This window comes from Sebastes fasciatus, chromosome 11 (genome assembly GCF_043250625.1).
Source record: "Sebastes fasciatus isolate fSebFas1 chromosome 11, fSebFas1.pri, whole genome shotgun sequence".
Classification (NCBI taxonomy): domain Eukaryota; kingdom Metazoa; phylum Chordata; class Actinopteri; order Perciformes; family Sebastidae; genus Sebastes; species Sebastes fasciatus.
Window position 1 is genome coordinate 26997424 of NC_133805.1, and position 15737 is coordinate 27013160.

The window sequence follows — 15737 nt, forward strand, 5'->3', positions numbered from 1 at the left end:
ATAGCTTGATATACTCCATATTGTGGTTTTCCTCCAGACATGAAGACATCTAAAATCATATTGTGTGTAATATGGCTTTTCCACAAACAAATTGAAATACCTTGTTTATTTTAAAACAAACATTTAAAAAAACTTGCATACTTTGCTAATGTATATAGTATGTTAGTGTAAAAACTGACAATAACCTGATATTTTCAGGTGGAATTTCATTTCATTCTCACTGTGCAATATGATTTTCCACCTGTGCAATTTTGTTAATAGTCTGTTTATTGTCAATACTGTATATACTGCTCCTATTTTTATACTTCCTTCTATTTAAATGGTTCATATTTTGTTACACTTTGTTTAGTTCTTTTTTACTGTGTTAGCTGATGCATCTTGTTTTCTGCACTGTCCCCTTTGCTGCTGTACACTGCAAATTTCCCCACTGCGGGACTAATAAAGGAATATCTTATCTTCTCTTATTCTATGTTCATGTTTTATATTTTCTAAGCTAGTTCTAGTCTGGTTAATTTATAGTGTATTCTAATATATTCTTTATATTGTGTATACTATAGATATTATTTCTAATGTTGATATGTACAGTATATTTACTGTGTATTTACTGTTCCTGTACATTGCCTGGTTAACCTGTTAATGTAAGACAAGAATTTCCCAATTTGGGATCAATAAAATACATCTATCTATCTATCTAAAAATATATTTAGATTACATCTACTCTTTCTTCCTCATTGGCGAAAAAGATCACCAATCTATGACCAAACTTTTTTATTTCAAAAGTTTAACGATTAGCAGCAAGTCCATCCTTAGTCTTAGTTTTAACATCACACAATTTCTCGCTTCAGCAGATGAATGGGAAAACAGCCTTCTAGTGTCAAATTCTGCACATAATTTATATAATTCTGCATAGTGAAGGTCAAACAACCCAGTGAAGTAACAATAGGCAAAACACATTCTTGATTATAGTACTTTAAATTAGTATTAATAATAATAATAATAATAATAATAATAATAATAATATTCATGCACAGAGACATTGTTTGTTTCAGTAAGGAAGTTTTGAAACTAGATTTGAATTGATTGACTCACCCATAAATAAGTTATTTTTACTTGTAATAATGTAATTTGATATTGGAGATACAAAGTAAACCAAGTTAACTCCAAGACAGTCCGAAAATTAAAGTTACGCTTTAATTTTGAAATCAATTTTGCTTGTATCCGGTCTTTTCTTTTTGCTACTTGACTCTTTTACTTTCCAAATAGGAAACCAGTTAAAGCAATGACAAAAAGTCGGGTGGATCCACTATCTCTTAGATACTAAAGCCTTGATTCTGAGTCCAAACCCAACAATTACATGCTTCACTTCCTCAAAATGAATACAAAGGTTTTATTTATAACCTAATCAGGCTGGGAGAGGGAAAAGTATTCAGAGAATGTGTAATGGAAAATAGGAAGGAAGGAAGCACTAAATCTGGACTTCACTTCCAGTAGTTGAGTAAAAAGGTAAACATTCGGCTGTGTGTCAGAGAAAGGGACAGAGATGCAGATAAATTATTCCGATCGACACTTTTATTCTTCACAGCATTATTCTGTCTGCAACAGTAAGCTACAAAAAGCTTGGAGCAATATGAAAATAACCTCATGAGAAGCTTCTGAGCCCAATCTAGCATTTATCTGTTTCAGTCACAGGATTAATAACACGTTGAATCATGAGTCCAGGTGAGATTGCTTTGATTTGCCCACGACCAAACCTGGGCCAGTCACACTAGCATACTCCATACAGGTCATTAATAATAAAAAAAAGAACATATGACAAAACATAAGAGCTGAAAATACAGTATGTTTGCAATTTTACAACGATATACACAAACGGTGAGTAAGTCAGGCCATGCCTCTGCTTTAAATATCACTGAACGTATGACAGTACTTTGCAAAAGTCATGGATCAGTTGAGAAATGAAATGATTGACTTGTAATTTTGAGGTTTTTTATTTTAACTCGCTTCCAACTGACGCCATGAACAATAACTCCAAACATCAAGAGTTGAAACGATCAAATACACAACAGAACTAAATGAGCCTCCTGCGTGTCTCTGCACACATATTTTGGCGACAATAATCATCATTACAGATTTGTTATTCCGTCATAAAACTGGAGAAATGTCAACGTTTCCTTGTTTGTGCAAGAGAGGCAGCGAGAACAGAGAAGATGATTGCACTACAGAACAAAATGTGACTGTAACAACGCGGCCTCCAGCTGTTTGTCTACGTTTTTTTTCCAGTGATGAATAAATACTTTTGTTGCGTATTTGTTTTTGCCATTCATGTTTTCATCCACTGGTCAGTTGTGAGGTACAACGCCACTGTGTTTATGTGCATCTGCCGTTCAAAGAAAAGAAAGCACCTACAATATATTTATACATATATTCATATATTACTAAAAAGCTGTAACTTAAAAATCAACGTTTTTCTTGAATAGTCATCCGTATTCTTCAGAATACTACTTAAATATATAATATATAGATAGACCAATCATAAATTCTTCATCATTCAAAGAGCTTTTTGTATTAGTGGTTCTCTGGGGAAACGTGTCCAGTCTGGCATCTTCGGTTATGGCACACAGTGGTCTCTATCCTAACATGTCCAATTTGCATCTAGGTGAGGGACATGGTGAGATAATATCTGGTCTATGTTCATTTCTTGAGACCTTACCAGCAAAAAAAAAAATAAACTTTATGTCATGAACTGGCAAGGCGCCTGACTTTTACTTTTTTTTCTCCATCCCCTACTTGCTTTATGAATCCCTTCATTGTTCCTTTCCCCCCTTTCTTCCTTCATACAGGCTTGGCACTGTGGATTTTGATAATATGGTCCACCTAGTCTCTCACAGTAGTAGCCAGTTGTCCGCTACAGCAGCTACTCTATTTCTAGCTTTTTGTGTTTTGCATGTAAAAATGGGAAACAAGGTGTTTGAGAGTCAGGACGCCAGAGACAGTATAACAGATTTTTTCCATGGCTGCCACTTGGTGGACACAACTACTAACAAACCCATGGATCCAGCAAAGTGAAATCTCCAGTGGATAACAAGTGACACTACAGGACAACTGACCAGCGGTAGAGAAGTACAGCAGCACAGAGCCACCAGACACATCACTGAGATGATGACATCTCACATGTTGGTGTCCCTCCTGTCTTTATTTGGCGAGGGCTTCGAAGGATCCTTAGCTGCCTTGCCGTTGGCCGAGGCAGCGGCGTCTGCACCGGCGGCCACTGCGGCAACGGAGCGTTTGGTTTGCTCCTCGGTGCGGGGCTCCGGGCTCGGCTGCGCGGGCGGGGCCTGCTCGGCCGGCGGCTGGACGGTCAGTTCCTGCTGCAGTTTGTGGCTCTGCATGAGGCGAAGCTGGACGCGGAGCTCCAAGATGGCTTCCTGCTCCTCGTGGATGGCCTGGTTCAGGTGGGTGTTTTTGTTCTACGGGGCAATAGATCACAGACAACCAACTAAAAAACATCCTCAGCAAGAAAAACACACCTGATCATTTTTCAACCTGGACCCTATGTTCCCATGTTTTTGTGTCTAACTGACTAATAAGGACAAGAATTTCTGAAATTGGTCCAGTATTGAGGGAGAGCGCTGTAGACGGCAGCTGCTCATGAGCTGCAATGTAATCCTTTTGGGGCAAGCTGGCACCGTCATTTACGTCCAATAAAAGTGCTTGTTTTTGCCATGATAGGCTCTGATTGTTATTATAAGTGTCTGACATTATGGAAAGAGTCTCGCTCAAGGAGAAATCTCGTTGTGAAATCTGGCGTCGTGATGTGTTGCTGGAAGACGACGCTGGAATAGTGGAATACATCCATGGAGGAAACGCGAGCTCCAGCCGGGCAGAGCTTGTTGTGTTGGAGTACAGAAAGCGTAGCTTAGTGTTATCTAAAAGGTTTTCAATGTCATGGCTGAATATTTAGATGTCCATAATGTAGAGGAGGTCTTTGAATTTGATGGTTGCACATATTTATTTGAGCCAGAGTATACAGATATTCAGATTTCACAACGAGACTGCTCCTTGAGCGGGACTTGGACACAAACAGACCGGATCAAGCGAAAGGTAAGAAATCGTTTTATTTCTCTGTTGGGTCGTTTCCATAATGTTGTTAGACACTTATAATAACAATCTGAGCCTGTCAGTGGCAAAAACAAGCACTTTTAGTGAACGTAATTGATGCTGCTCACTTGCCCTCACAGCTCGTTGACAGCGTTCTCCCTCAATACTGGACCAGTTAAAAAAATTGTTGTCCTCCATTAGTCACTTAGTCACTGGGAAAATTAGGTTGAAAAATACCATAATCACCCTTTAAGTGTACTTTTGGACTTTATCAGAACTCAACATACTTTACTCAAACGTTCATGTAAATAACCGACGATAACAGCTGATGATAAACAGCCAGTGGGTGCAGAATGTTTTGCTCACCTCCAGTTCCTCGTTTTGCTTCTGCAGGTCTTCCAGAATCATCTGCAGCTCTTCTTCATCTTCGCTCTCGCTTTCACTGTCTGACGAATACTCCTCTGTCTCACTGCGACCCTGCTGCCGACTGAGGAACACAATGCTGGGTTACAGTTGAGACCTTCGGTACATGTAATGACTAAATGGATGAATGGCTTCAGTCTTCTCTCACCTCTGGATGTCTGCGATCTCAGCTCGCAGTCTCTCGATTTCTTCCTTCTCGGTAGCAATCTGTCTACGGAGCACCTGCTCAAGAGAGATCAGCTCCTCCTGCTCTGTTAGGATCTCGTTTTCCTGATTATTGAGAAGACGTGGGGAAAAGGATTCCATCTCAGGTTGGCATACATAGAGGATTATTTAAAAAACAACTTCAGGTTTTTAGACACGTATTGTGGCATTTTGTTGATTCTTTATAAACTTGTATTTTTGTGTGTTCGAATGACTCACTTGTGCTAATAGGAGGTTGATGACTTCCTCTTCATTCTCGGTCATTTCCTCTTTTGAAACATCTTCCTTGGAGAGGCTTGCTATCTCCTGGGCTATCTTACTCTCGCACTCCTAAAAGGCAGAGGAAATACAAAGAAATAAAAGCACAATGGTCAAACTTTTCAGTGAACCTTATAATATTAATCTTTGTTCAGATGTAATTCAGAGAGTTGTTGATTCATGTCTATATCCATTTTAGAGGCCATATTGTTGTTGTGGTATTGTTGTACTGGATTGCATTATCTGGCAAGGTGTTCCATCAAATTGTGTCCCCTCGATTTATGTGCATTAGCCTGCTTAAATTCAGTACAAGTATATATATAGTGCTGTAATTGAACAGCTAGCCATATGGTAATTTGGCATGATTGTTCTTTCCCTTATTAAATAGAATAAAAAACATACAGTATAGTATCCAGACACAGCTTACCTGACGTTTGGCCTCCCTCAGTTTGCGTTTTAGAGCAGTCAGGATTCTCTGAACCTCCCAGAGACGCTCCTCTTTAGATAAGTCCTTCACCCCCGCCTGCAGGTCCCTGTGCAGGCAGTTCAGCAGGAACTCCTAAAACACAAGCACATTTTTGTTATATGTCATAATTCAATTGACACTCTGGAACAAATTAAAATGAGTCCAATAGTCAAAACAAGTTTCAATTCCTTAACTACAGCAATCAGTGGCAAACTAAACCTTTGATCCCTGAATAGACAGTAAAGTCAGCACATCTGCAACAAACATTAGATTACTGGAAGCATATGCAAAGACTTAATATGCAAACATCCCATTTCCCATCCACGCATTATTTATTGCGAAAGGTCGAGACAGAAACCTTTTCACTAGGATGAAATTCAAGAGCCATGTATAATTATTTGTTAACACTGAGTTTCACAAAGTTGCTCATGTAAAGATGAAGGTGCATGCGGCAGGTTATGTGTCTCCAGTTTTGTTTATTTTGCAGTGTTTTGCGCTGGCGTATAAGTGAAATGGAACTTGAGGTACATGGTGACACAACATCACGTCCTGGCACACTGAGGAACCAGAGGCAAAGATAAAGATGTGCACCGCTGACAACACAATGTAATATAAACAGAAGCAGCTTACTTTGTTAAATTCCTTCTGCATTACTATCTACTGTGTAACATTTAATCCCTACTTAAAGTGATAACCATTTATCATCTGCTTACTTAAAAAAAGATATGTAAATATTTTAGAGAGCTTAGAAAGAGCAATGTACCCAATTAAGTAATTTCCATGTCTTGCTGAAGGACTCTTTAGCAAGAAATGAATTATTATTATTTTTATTATCCATTAATCTGTAAACATTTGTTAGATTCATGAATTAACTAACCGATTTTGTCCATAAAATGTCTGAAAAAAAGTTAAATAAAATGGTCATCACAAATTCTCAGCAATGTCCTCAAATAGCTTGCTTTTTGAGGAGGAATAGCTAACTTTAAAGGAATAGTCTATTTTAAAACATAAAGATATTCAATTCACAACAACATAAAACAGACAAAAGCAAGAATCCCCACATTTAAGGAGCTGAAATCTGCAGTTTTTTTGGCATTTTTGCTTGATGAATGACAAACAATTATTTAAATGTTGTCATTTAAAGGAATAATTTGAAAACCCTCTCATATCATTTATTCCATACAAAACACCACAATGTAAAAACATCAAGTTGCGGTTTCCTGTCATGTCCTGATTGTTTCCTGTCATGTCTCTGGCTCCAGTTACATATGACAGGCATGAGAGTGGTATCTCTCTCGGCAAAATATTTATATATGTCAATATACATAGACTATTCCAATAATTTTCCATCGATCAATTCTTTCAATAAATTAATAGACTAAAATGAACAAACTGGCAGCAGAGGGACTGAACCCACCTGTCGTCGGATCTCCTCTTTAACGCTCTCCTGGGTCTCAGGCAGCGCCGGCATGGTCGCCATGTTGGACCAGCGGAGTGGCCGCACCACCGGCTTCAGGACTACGTCTCCAAACAGCTCCCGCACGTGTGTGAAGAACATGTAAAGAACGCGGTTCCCAATCTGAACACAAGGTAAACACATCAGTGAACACAAAGCAGTTAGACACCAGTAACCACTAATTGTCTCTGCGCCACCTTCTCCACAACACAAATTTACTTATCCTGATTAAACTGACCCTGGACTCTCATTAATTGAGAGAAGTGTTGTGGCTCCTGCTGCTGTTGGTTCAGTATAAGTGGAGCAGCCACAGAGACGTCCCCTACGGGAATAAATTAGATTCACCAAACTAGGCCAGGGTTTTAGAGATGAACTGACTGTTTGATCCAATAAAAACTCAGTCGGTTTGTTGCTAAGGGGAGGTTTCTTATCTTTGAGATTCTTGAGCCTGAGCCCAAGAGCTATTTTTCTATTTGATGTTTAGTTTGACCTGTCCTGGGTGTACCCCGCCTCCACCCAATGTCGGCTGGGATCGGCTCCAGCCGCGCCGCGACCCTGAATAGGATAAGCGGTTATAGATAAGGGATGGATGGATGTTTAGTTTGCCTATTGCTGTTGAATTACTGCTCTCTGTAACATTTAAACATCTTTTAAACCATTTCCTTCCTTTGTTATCTTTTTCCCATTAAAGGGATAGTTTGGGTGTTTTGAAGTGGGGTTGTATGAGGTACTTATCCATAGTAGGTGTATTACCTACAGTAGATGATGGTCGGCGCGCCCCCAGTTTAGAGAAACAGACAGGAGTACCGGCACAGGAGCAAAGCAATACAGCGCTGTGGACGGAGACAGCACCAAAACACATTTTAACCACCTAAAAGAAAGGCTCGCCCTAAAAAGATAATCAATAAAAATATCAATATCAGTTTAAGTGTACGCTATATTTGGAATATTTTCGCCGCTTTATCTTGCCGTCAGACAGCCCTTTCCGACGGGGAACTGAACTGAAAGTGAAACTTATCTATGCTCTCTCCAAAGCCAGCAGGCTCAGATGACAAAGACAGTATAGATACGTTTCACTTGCAGTTCCCTGTCGGAAAATATTCTAAAGCGTACACTTAAACGGATATCAAATTTTTTTGTCTCCATCCACCGCACTGTATTGCTTTGCTCCGGTGCCGGTGCTCCGGTCTGTTTCTCCAAAACTGGGGGCACGCTGACCATCATCTACTGTATGTAATACACCTACTATGGATAAGTACCTCATACAACCTAACTTCAAAACACCGAAACTATCCCTTTAATCTCCATTTACTCAGCTTGATCTACCCTTCCTCTCTGACCTGTATGGTCGGGTTGAGGACGATGGAGATGTTCTGAATATTCATCTTGGTGTCCGCCTCCCTGGCGATGACGTGGTCCATGTGCGTGACGACCCAGGAGAGAAGAAGCCGGCATTCCGGCGTCACCTCGGTCAGCAGCCTCTGGAACTCCGTCATCTTCTCGGCCTCCACCTGCCGACCGCAGGCGTCCTCGAAGCGCTGGGTCAGATCTCGGCCCAGCAGGTTCTCTGGCAGCTCGCGGAGGTACTGCTTCAGTAGGCTGGCAACAGTGTGGGGGTCGTACTCCTCCAGGCAGGGGCACTCCTCGCGGTCATATGCTGCTTTCAATTCATCCACCTTAGACTTCATACCTGAGAGGGAGAGAAGTCGATGTATCAACCAGACATACAAATATTGAGACATACCTTTTTTGCAAGATGATGGAAAAATCTAAAGTTTCTCTACCTGAGACCCGGTAGATGCCTTCACACTTCATGCCATAACTTTCAATGTAGTCCACACATTCTCTGAAGACGGCTGGCAGCTGGATACCATCGTACAGAGCTGTCCTCTTGACAGCTTCATTCAGAGGTGCTCCAAAGATAGGCCTGAAGGTGGGGATCTCTGGGACTGGGACTGGCACTGGCTCTGCCTCCGTTGTCGGTTTCTTCTTCTTCTTCTTCTCCTTCCACTGTTTGACCACGTCTGCGGCCGTCAGGTCCTTCGATTTCTTATCCTTGGCCTTGTCCTCTTTGGGGCCCTTCTCCTTCTCCTTCTCCTTCTCCTTCTCCTTCTCCTTCTCCTTCTCCTTCTCCTTCTCCTTCTCCTTCACCTTGAAGTCCTTTTCCTTCTTCTTGGAGAAGCTGGGCTTCTTGAACACGTGGATTCCCTTGGAGCGCTTCATCTTGGATGGGCTCTCTGCTTCGTCTGCTGAACTGTCCTCCTGGAAGGCGGCGTAGCCTTCCGCTGTGAAAGTAAAGAAAGGCAAAAATAGGGTTAGATCTGAGGGGACAAACGCCCCGGTTTTCTTATTCTCCTCGTACGACAGAACCACGACACCAGTAAAACAGAAACAGGAAGAGAGATGTGTGTGTGTGTGTGTGAGAGAGAAGATAGCAAAGGAGGGGGAGAATGGGGACTTAGAAAAGAGGTCAGCCACAGATTTAGCATAGCTCCCACAGCACCTTACGTCTCTCCTCTCTAGAACAGGCTCAGTTCAAATATTTTTCCTCAGAGCAAACAGCTACAAAGTAGTGTCAAAGACCGTTAGTGGCCTCTTCTGCCTCCTCTAATTGTCTCTACTCCCGTAGAACAGGGCCTTTGTTTATCACAGCGCTGCCTGAGACACACCTTCACTGGGCTCTCTGGGTGTGCTCTGAACTGTCCATCTCTTCCTCTCTCCCACCATATCCCGGTGTATGAGCTAAATACAGACATGGAAAAATCCTGATACAGAGTGGACAATGAGCCTGACAACCACACATTCTCAGTAAAGGAACATTTCTCACTGCGACACGCAGCAACAGCCAACAGGATGGAAAAGCGGGAAGCTCTCTCTCTGTGCTCAACAGCTACTACTGTGGAGACCTTCAGCAACATTATAATGGTATTCAGTCCTCAACTGCTCTAAAGCTGAAGCTAAGTGGCCTGAAGTAGATGACCTGTATGTACATGGTAGCATAAAAGATAAAGAATGGTGATATTCTACATTTTTCTTATTGTCAACAAATCCCATGAAAATAGAATTTCCTGTGTAGCCTAAAAAATATACTAAAAACACTATTTAAACACACATTAATGAACACTTAACGGATTTGCTCAAGCATGGGCTTTGTTCTAGCTTCTTAACAAAAACACTTTTTGAAAGGAACAGTGTGTAGGATATCTAGCGGTGAGGTTGCAGATTACAACTTCTCCCGTGTGCCTAACAGGTAGGATTGCTATGGTGGCCGATGCAAAAGGTCCTCTCTAGAGCCAGTTGTTGTCAGAGTAGAGTGCTTAGAGTGTGTGTGTATGTGGGAAGTGAGTGGTGAAGGAAGAGAGAAAGAGAGGCGGCAACGGGAGCGAGTAACGTTATCGACTCCGACCCAAGCAGGAAAAGTTAACAGTGTTTGGTTTGTCCGTTCTGGGCTACTGTAGAAACATGGCGGTGCATGCCAACCGTATACTGACCAAATATAACGTTTGCATGCAAGGTTGCCAAAATGCTATTTCATAATTATGAGATATTACATCATAATTAAGGTGTGTGAAAATGCAGAAGAAACAAGCATTTAGTGGTGAGCAAACTGACAAAAACTATGTGTGGAATTTGCACAGTAAATTCTTGCCATTTTCAACATTTTTACTTGAAGTCACCTTGACGTGTTCTCATAACCATGAACATTGTTTTGTTACACTCTTAAACATTTATTAATAGGTCAGCAGAAATATTAGGAATAGTCTGAGAAAGATTTGTAGCACAAAGTCACTAACTAAAAGATTTCCAGAGCTTTCAGCCATTTTTTGTAGCTTTGACAAAGTTTATAAATTGGCCGAAAGATCTGCAAAATGTCCAGTGAGTGACCTTGAGATAAGAATTTTTCCTACTGCTATTTCCAAGTTCAATAATAAACCTTCAAGCTCAAATTACAGGATAATTCCTTACTCCTTTTCTCCTTCTTCTTGAACTTGTTCTTCTTCTTGCTGTGCTCTTTGTCATCGTCTGAGACGTAGGCGTCAGGTGCCTCGTGGTGATGGCCATCGTGAGGCGGCGACGGTTCGCCGGTGCGGTACAAGCCGGGGAACTTGGTGGGACTGATCTCCTCAGAGCTGGGGGTCCGGGCCACGCCCCCTGGGTGCTCAGCCCGGCGCTGCTCCGCAGGGCTGCTGCTGGGGGGCAGGAAGCACTCAGTCATGGCTGCTCTGGCCTTCTCACTCCTCTGGCTGGTACATCACCTCTCCATCACACCTGCAGTGGGCAGAAATATAAGATTAAAACACAATACAACCCTGCATTCAACTTCTCAGATAATCTCGAGTGTGTTACAGTCTGCATACGGATTCTTAATTCACACGTATTCCTCCTGCTTGTTATCCACATGTTATTTGCCTCCTCTTTATGTAACTGGAAGTTGGCAGGTCTATAGATTATATAATGAACTGAACTTGAAAAACCAGTTTAATAATACTTTTGACAATATAGTTTTAAAGAAATACTAAAGGATTTGTGTCTCATCCCATGTAATGATTTAAACTTTCAACTTGGACCTATTTAGAGGTGTTTGCAATTATTTTTGAAGCAGCTTGAGTACTGTATATGCTACAATCATATGTATGACTGAACTAGGTTTGTTGCACTGTATATCTTCTCTCTGTACATGTTTCTCCTGCTGTACTCAGGTGGTGTACTTTCTTGCAAAAGGGGACTCAATCACAATGAGTTTATCTGATAGAATAAAGGTTCAAAAAAAGTCTGGCTCTACTAAAACCCTGCTTAGAATAACAGAAGTAGCCTATAACTATGTAAGAGCACAATATAGCAACACAAATCTACACTAACAGAAATAACAAGAAAATCAAAACTAGGGCTGTCAAAGTTACACACTGACACACTGACAGCTGTTGTTGCCTGTTGGGCTTCAGTTTGCCATGTTGTGATTTGAGCATATTTTTTTACACCAAATGCAGTACCTGTGAGGGTTTCTGGACAATATTTGTCATTGTTTTGTTTTGTTAATTGATTTCCAATAATAAATATATACATATATTTGCATAGAGCAGCATATTTGTCCACTCCCATGTTGATAAGAGTATTAAATACTTGACAAATCTCACTTCAAGGTACATTTTGAACAAATAAAAAATGGGTGATTAATCACGATTAACTATGGGCAATCATGCAATTAATCGTGATTAGATATTTTAATGGATTGACAGCCCTATTATGTCAGCTAGTTGTCAGTCTATTATATCAGTATGTGCCCCACCAAACAGAAATCTAAATGAATAGTTTTGGCTTTAAAAAAAGATAATTTGTACACATAGTTTACAGAACATGTTAGACCAAATGGACAACACAGCTGTAACACAATATAAACAATTAAAAACTTTCTCTCTCTTTTTTTCACACTAAGATACGATTAACGTATATTACTTCTTCAGGTGAGCTGTGATAATGTATGCAAAATAAGTTATTTTCCATCTAGACTAATATTCAAAATCTGTAAACAGAGCAATTGATCTAACTCAACTAACATTTTGTACTCAGAAAGTTAGAAGCACAATAAAACAAGCTGTAGCCCTTTCCTGCTTCTTCTTTATTTCTTTATATTTCCTGAATATTTTAATGATGATAACAGTGCAACAGTAACGTCCACCCACCAGATGGGGCTCTGCTATATGAACAATCACATCTTGCATGTCCTACTTCTAATTCTGACATCCACAGTCAGCTAAATTAAAATTACAGTCACTTCATCATCTATAGAAGCGGTGCGAGTTTTTAGAAATACAGCCCTGATGACTGTAGATAAGAAGATATTTGTTCAGCTGAATGTTTAGACCATTTGAATCAACAGCATGGCTGTCTGACTCGTTTACGTTAAATCATAAAGCATAAAAGGGAACTCCTCTTACACGTTTTGGGAAGTAGACTAATTACGTAATAACTACAAGGGTGTTGGGTGTTTAAAAGCTTCAATATACCCTACTAATCACTGTCAGATGGCTCTAAAACTGACGGCAAAGTTTAAGATCTCCTGTTACATGTTGATGCTAGAAACAATTACCAGTTCAAGTCAAGTGGTTTCTGTGGTGCATCCAAGACAATACCAAGAAGATAAATGTATTAAATGATGTAACACAGCAGCTATACGTTCACTAACAGTCTTAATGTACTCTTGACACAAACACTATTAATAAAGCCTGTCTGTCTGACATCTTAATCTTCCTTCGCTGTGGGCAAATTATCCTCACTATTTTCTTTCTTTATTTCCTGAATATTTTAATGATGATAACAGTGCAACAGTAACATCCACCCACCAGATGGGGCTCTGCTATATGAACAATCACATCTTGCATGTCCTACTTCTAATTCAGCCAATTCTGACATCCACAGTCAGCTAAATTAAGTCACTTCATCATCTATAGAAGCAGTGTTTCTTTTTAGCAATACAGCCCTGATGACTGTAGATAAGAAGATATGTGTTCAACTGAATGTTTAGACAACCATGTGAATCAACAGTATGGCTTCTCTGCCTTGTTTACATTAAATCTAGCATAAAGGGAACTCCTCTTACACGTTTTGGGAAGTAGTCTAATTACATAATAACTACAAGGGTGTTGGGTGTTTAAAAGCTTCAATATACCCTCCTAATCACTGTCAGATGGCTCTGAAACTGACAGTAAAGTTTAAGATCTCCTGTTACATGTTGATGCTAGAAACAAGTCCAGTTTAAGTCAAGTGGTTTCTGTGGTGCATCCAAGACAATACCAAGAAGACACATGTATCAAATGATGTAACACAGCAGCTATACGTTCACTAACACTGTCTTAATTGTACTCTGGACACAAACACTGTTAATAAAGCCTGTCTGTCTGTCTGTCTGTCTGTCTGCCTGTCTGTCTGCCTGCCTGCCTGCCTGTCTGTCTGTCTGTCTGCCTGCCTGTCTGCCTGTCTGTCTGTCTGCCTGTCTGCCTGTCTGTCTGCCTGTCTGTCTGCCTGTCTGTCTGCCTGCCTGTCTGCCTGCCTGCCTGTCTGACATCTTAATCTGTGGGCAGATTATCCTCACTATTCTGTTTCCCTGTCCTGTTTCCATAGGAACGCTTAATCAAACACACAACTAGTCACATATCATCAAGTTAATGTTGAAATACTCCGGTTAGTCTCTGAACTAATGAATCAAAGCACATTTACATTAGTAAAACGTGGTAGAGTAGCAGCTCTGCTCTGAATGGAGGGGCCCATTAATGCTAACGTTAGTTCAGCTAAACTAAGCTAGCTGATTAATCAGCCTGTCCGTCTCCATTAGAGCCGCTATCTCCTCCAGACTAAACCCAACATGAGATATATAGTTAGCTGCGTGTGCTAGACTCTCTTGTGTACCCACTGCGCTGTCATTGAACACGAAAAACACAAAAGATAAGAAACTTTACCAAGAAACTCTCCCGTTCGGTCAGTTTCAGAGTGGAGCTTCCGGTTTGTCTGTATACTAAATAAACCCTTCTGCGCCTGCGCGACGGCCCCAGTGTATGATGGGAAATGTAGTTCGAGAGTGTTTAACTTGCTTGGCTCTAGTGATGGGAATTCCGGCTCTTTTCAGTGAGCAGGATCATTTGGCTCAGCTCACCAAGAACAGCCGGCTCTTTTGGCTCCCAAACTCGGCTCTTCGTCTTACCACTTCTTTCTTTTATAATTCAGCCAAATTTAGCGATGTTTTGACCGATGATTAGTATGTTTGCACATATATCACTTAAAATATTCACTATAATTATACTAAACCTTATAATTTCCAGAATACCATAATTTTACATGCTGCTTCGTTTCCACACATCACACGCCTCTCTCTCTCTTTCTCTCCTCCTCTCCCTCCTGCTCTGTACCTGCAGACCGTCAGCGCGCCGCCCACCCCCGCCCCTCCCTGCTTGATGGTATGATCCTTGTCTTTCATCACCTGATTGGTCGCACGGACGTCAATAACACAATATTCAGTCACAGTCAGTGCATGGAGTGCACGCGTCATGGAGAAGATCATCCTATCATTCTGCCTTGAATTAATAAAAAAAATAAAAAATAAAAAACACGGCTCTCGGAAGGGAACCGGCTCCCATCGTTCACTTACAAGAGCCGGTTCTTTGAGCCAGTTCGTTCACGACCGACACATCCCTACTTGGCTCTCTCACCGCAAATGTATAGTCTATGAAGGTTTCTTGGCCCAGAATGATCTGGAACTAATGAAGAATGTTTAGGCTGTGGTCTCATTTTGACCTTCACCACAAGTTTGCTGTCATACAAGCCTGTGTACAAGAGGAACTGTCAAACAATGTTTTAAAAAAGCAACATCATCATCTAAATTTGGTGAAAACCACTTGCTATTCTGAATCATACATGTACTTTCCCAAAATGTTACTGTGGTTGCGCTCAGAAAACTGGTTGGTCATCCTGACATATGAAACACATTAGTCCTCTGATCTTTGTTGGCACCATCTGCTCCAAACCCACAGCTGCACATGGCGAAATGAGGTCGTGATTCAATATCATAAAAAAAAGACAAACAAGGTCTCATTGTGCGTCCGGTACATTAGTCTGTGCAAACTGCTGTTGCATGCCAATTGGGAACAGAATCAGTGATAGGGCACCCTGCTGCCCTTTTGAAAATGCACTGGCATTACAAAGAGCATTTGTGTGTGGCAGTGAGAGATTGGCATCGGTAAACGTTCCCTTTCCCCTCCGCTTGCATGAGACGGTCACTGAGCACTGGAACACCTGTGGACCAGAATGGTATAATAACAACTTTGTTTCCCCAGGAAATGA

At 40.9% G+C, this 15737-nt stretch overlaps 1 protein-coding gene across 2 annotated transcripts; it reads right to left on the reverse strand.

Annotated features, from left to right (window-relative positions):
• Window positions 1-1551: 1551 nt before the first annotated feature.
• ralbp1 (ralA binding protein 1) lies at window positions 1552-14788 on the reverse strand. 2 transcript variants are annotated; one of them, XM_074651959.1, is made up of 11 exons: window positions 14360-14788; window positions 10872-11174; window positions 9057-9190; window positions 8690-9002; window positions 8246-8595; window positions 6867-7028; window positions 5411-5542; window positions 4945-5055; window positions 4670-4791; window positions 4465-4585; window positions 1552-3467 (listed from the first exon to the last, which is right to left on the reverse strand). In XM_074651959.1, the coding sequence occupies exons 2-11, from the start codon at window positions 11119-11121 to the stop codon at window positions 3168-3170; spliced, it is 1995 nt and encodes a 664-aa protein (XP_074508060.1). In that variant the 5' UTR covers window positions 11122-11174; window positions 14360-14788; the 3' UTR covers window positions 1552-3167. The 2 variants fall into 2 exon arrangements, with proteins under 2 accessions (XP_074508060.1, XP_074508059.1); XM_074651958.1 differs by having other exon boundaries at window positions 8690-9190.
• Window positions 14789-15737: the final 949 nt, after the last annotated feature.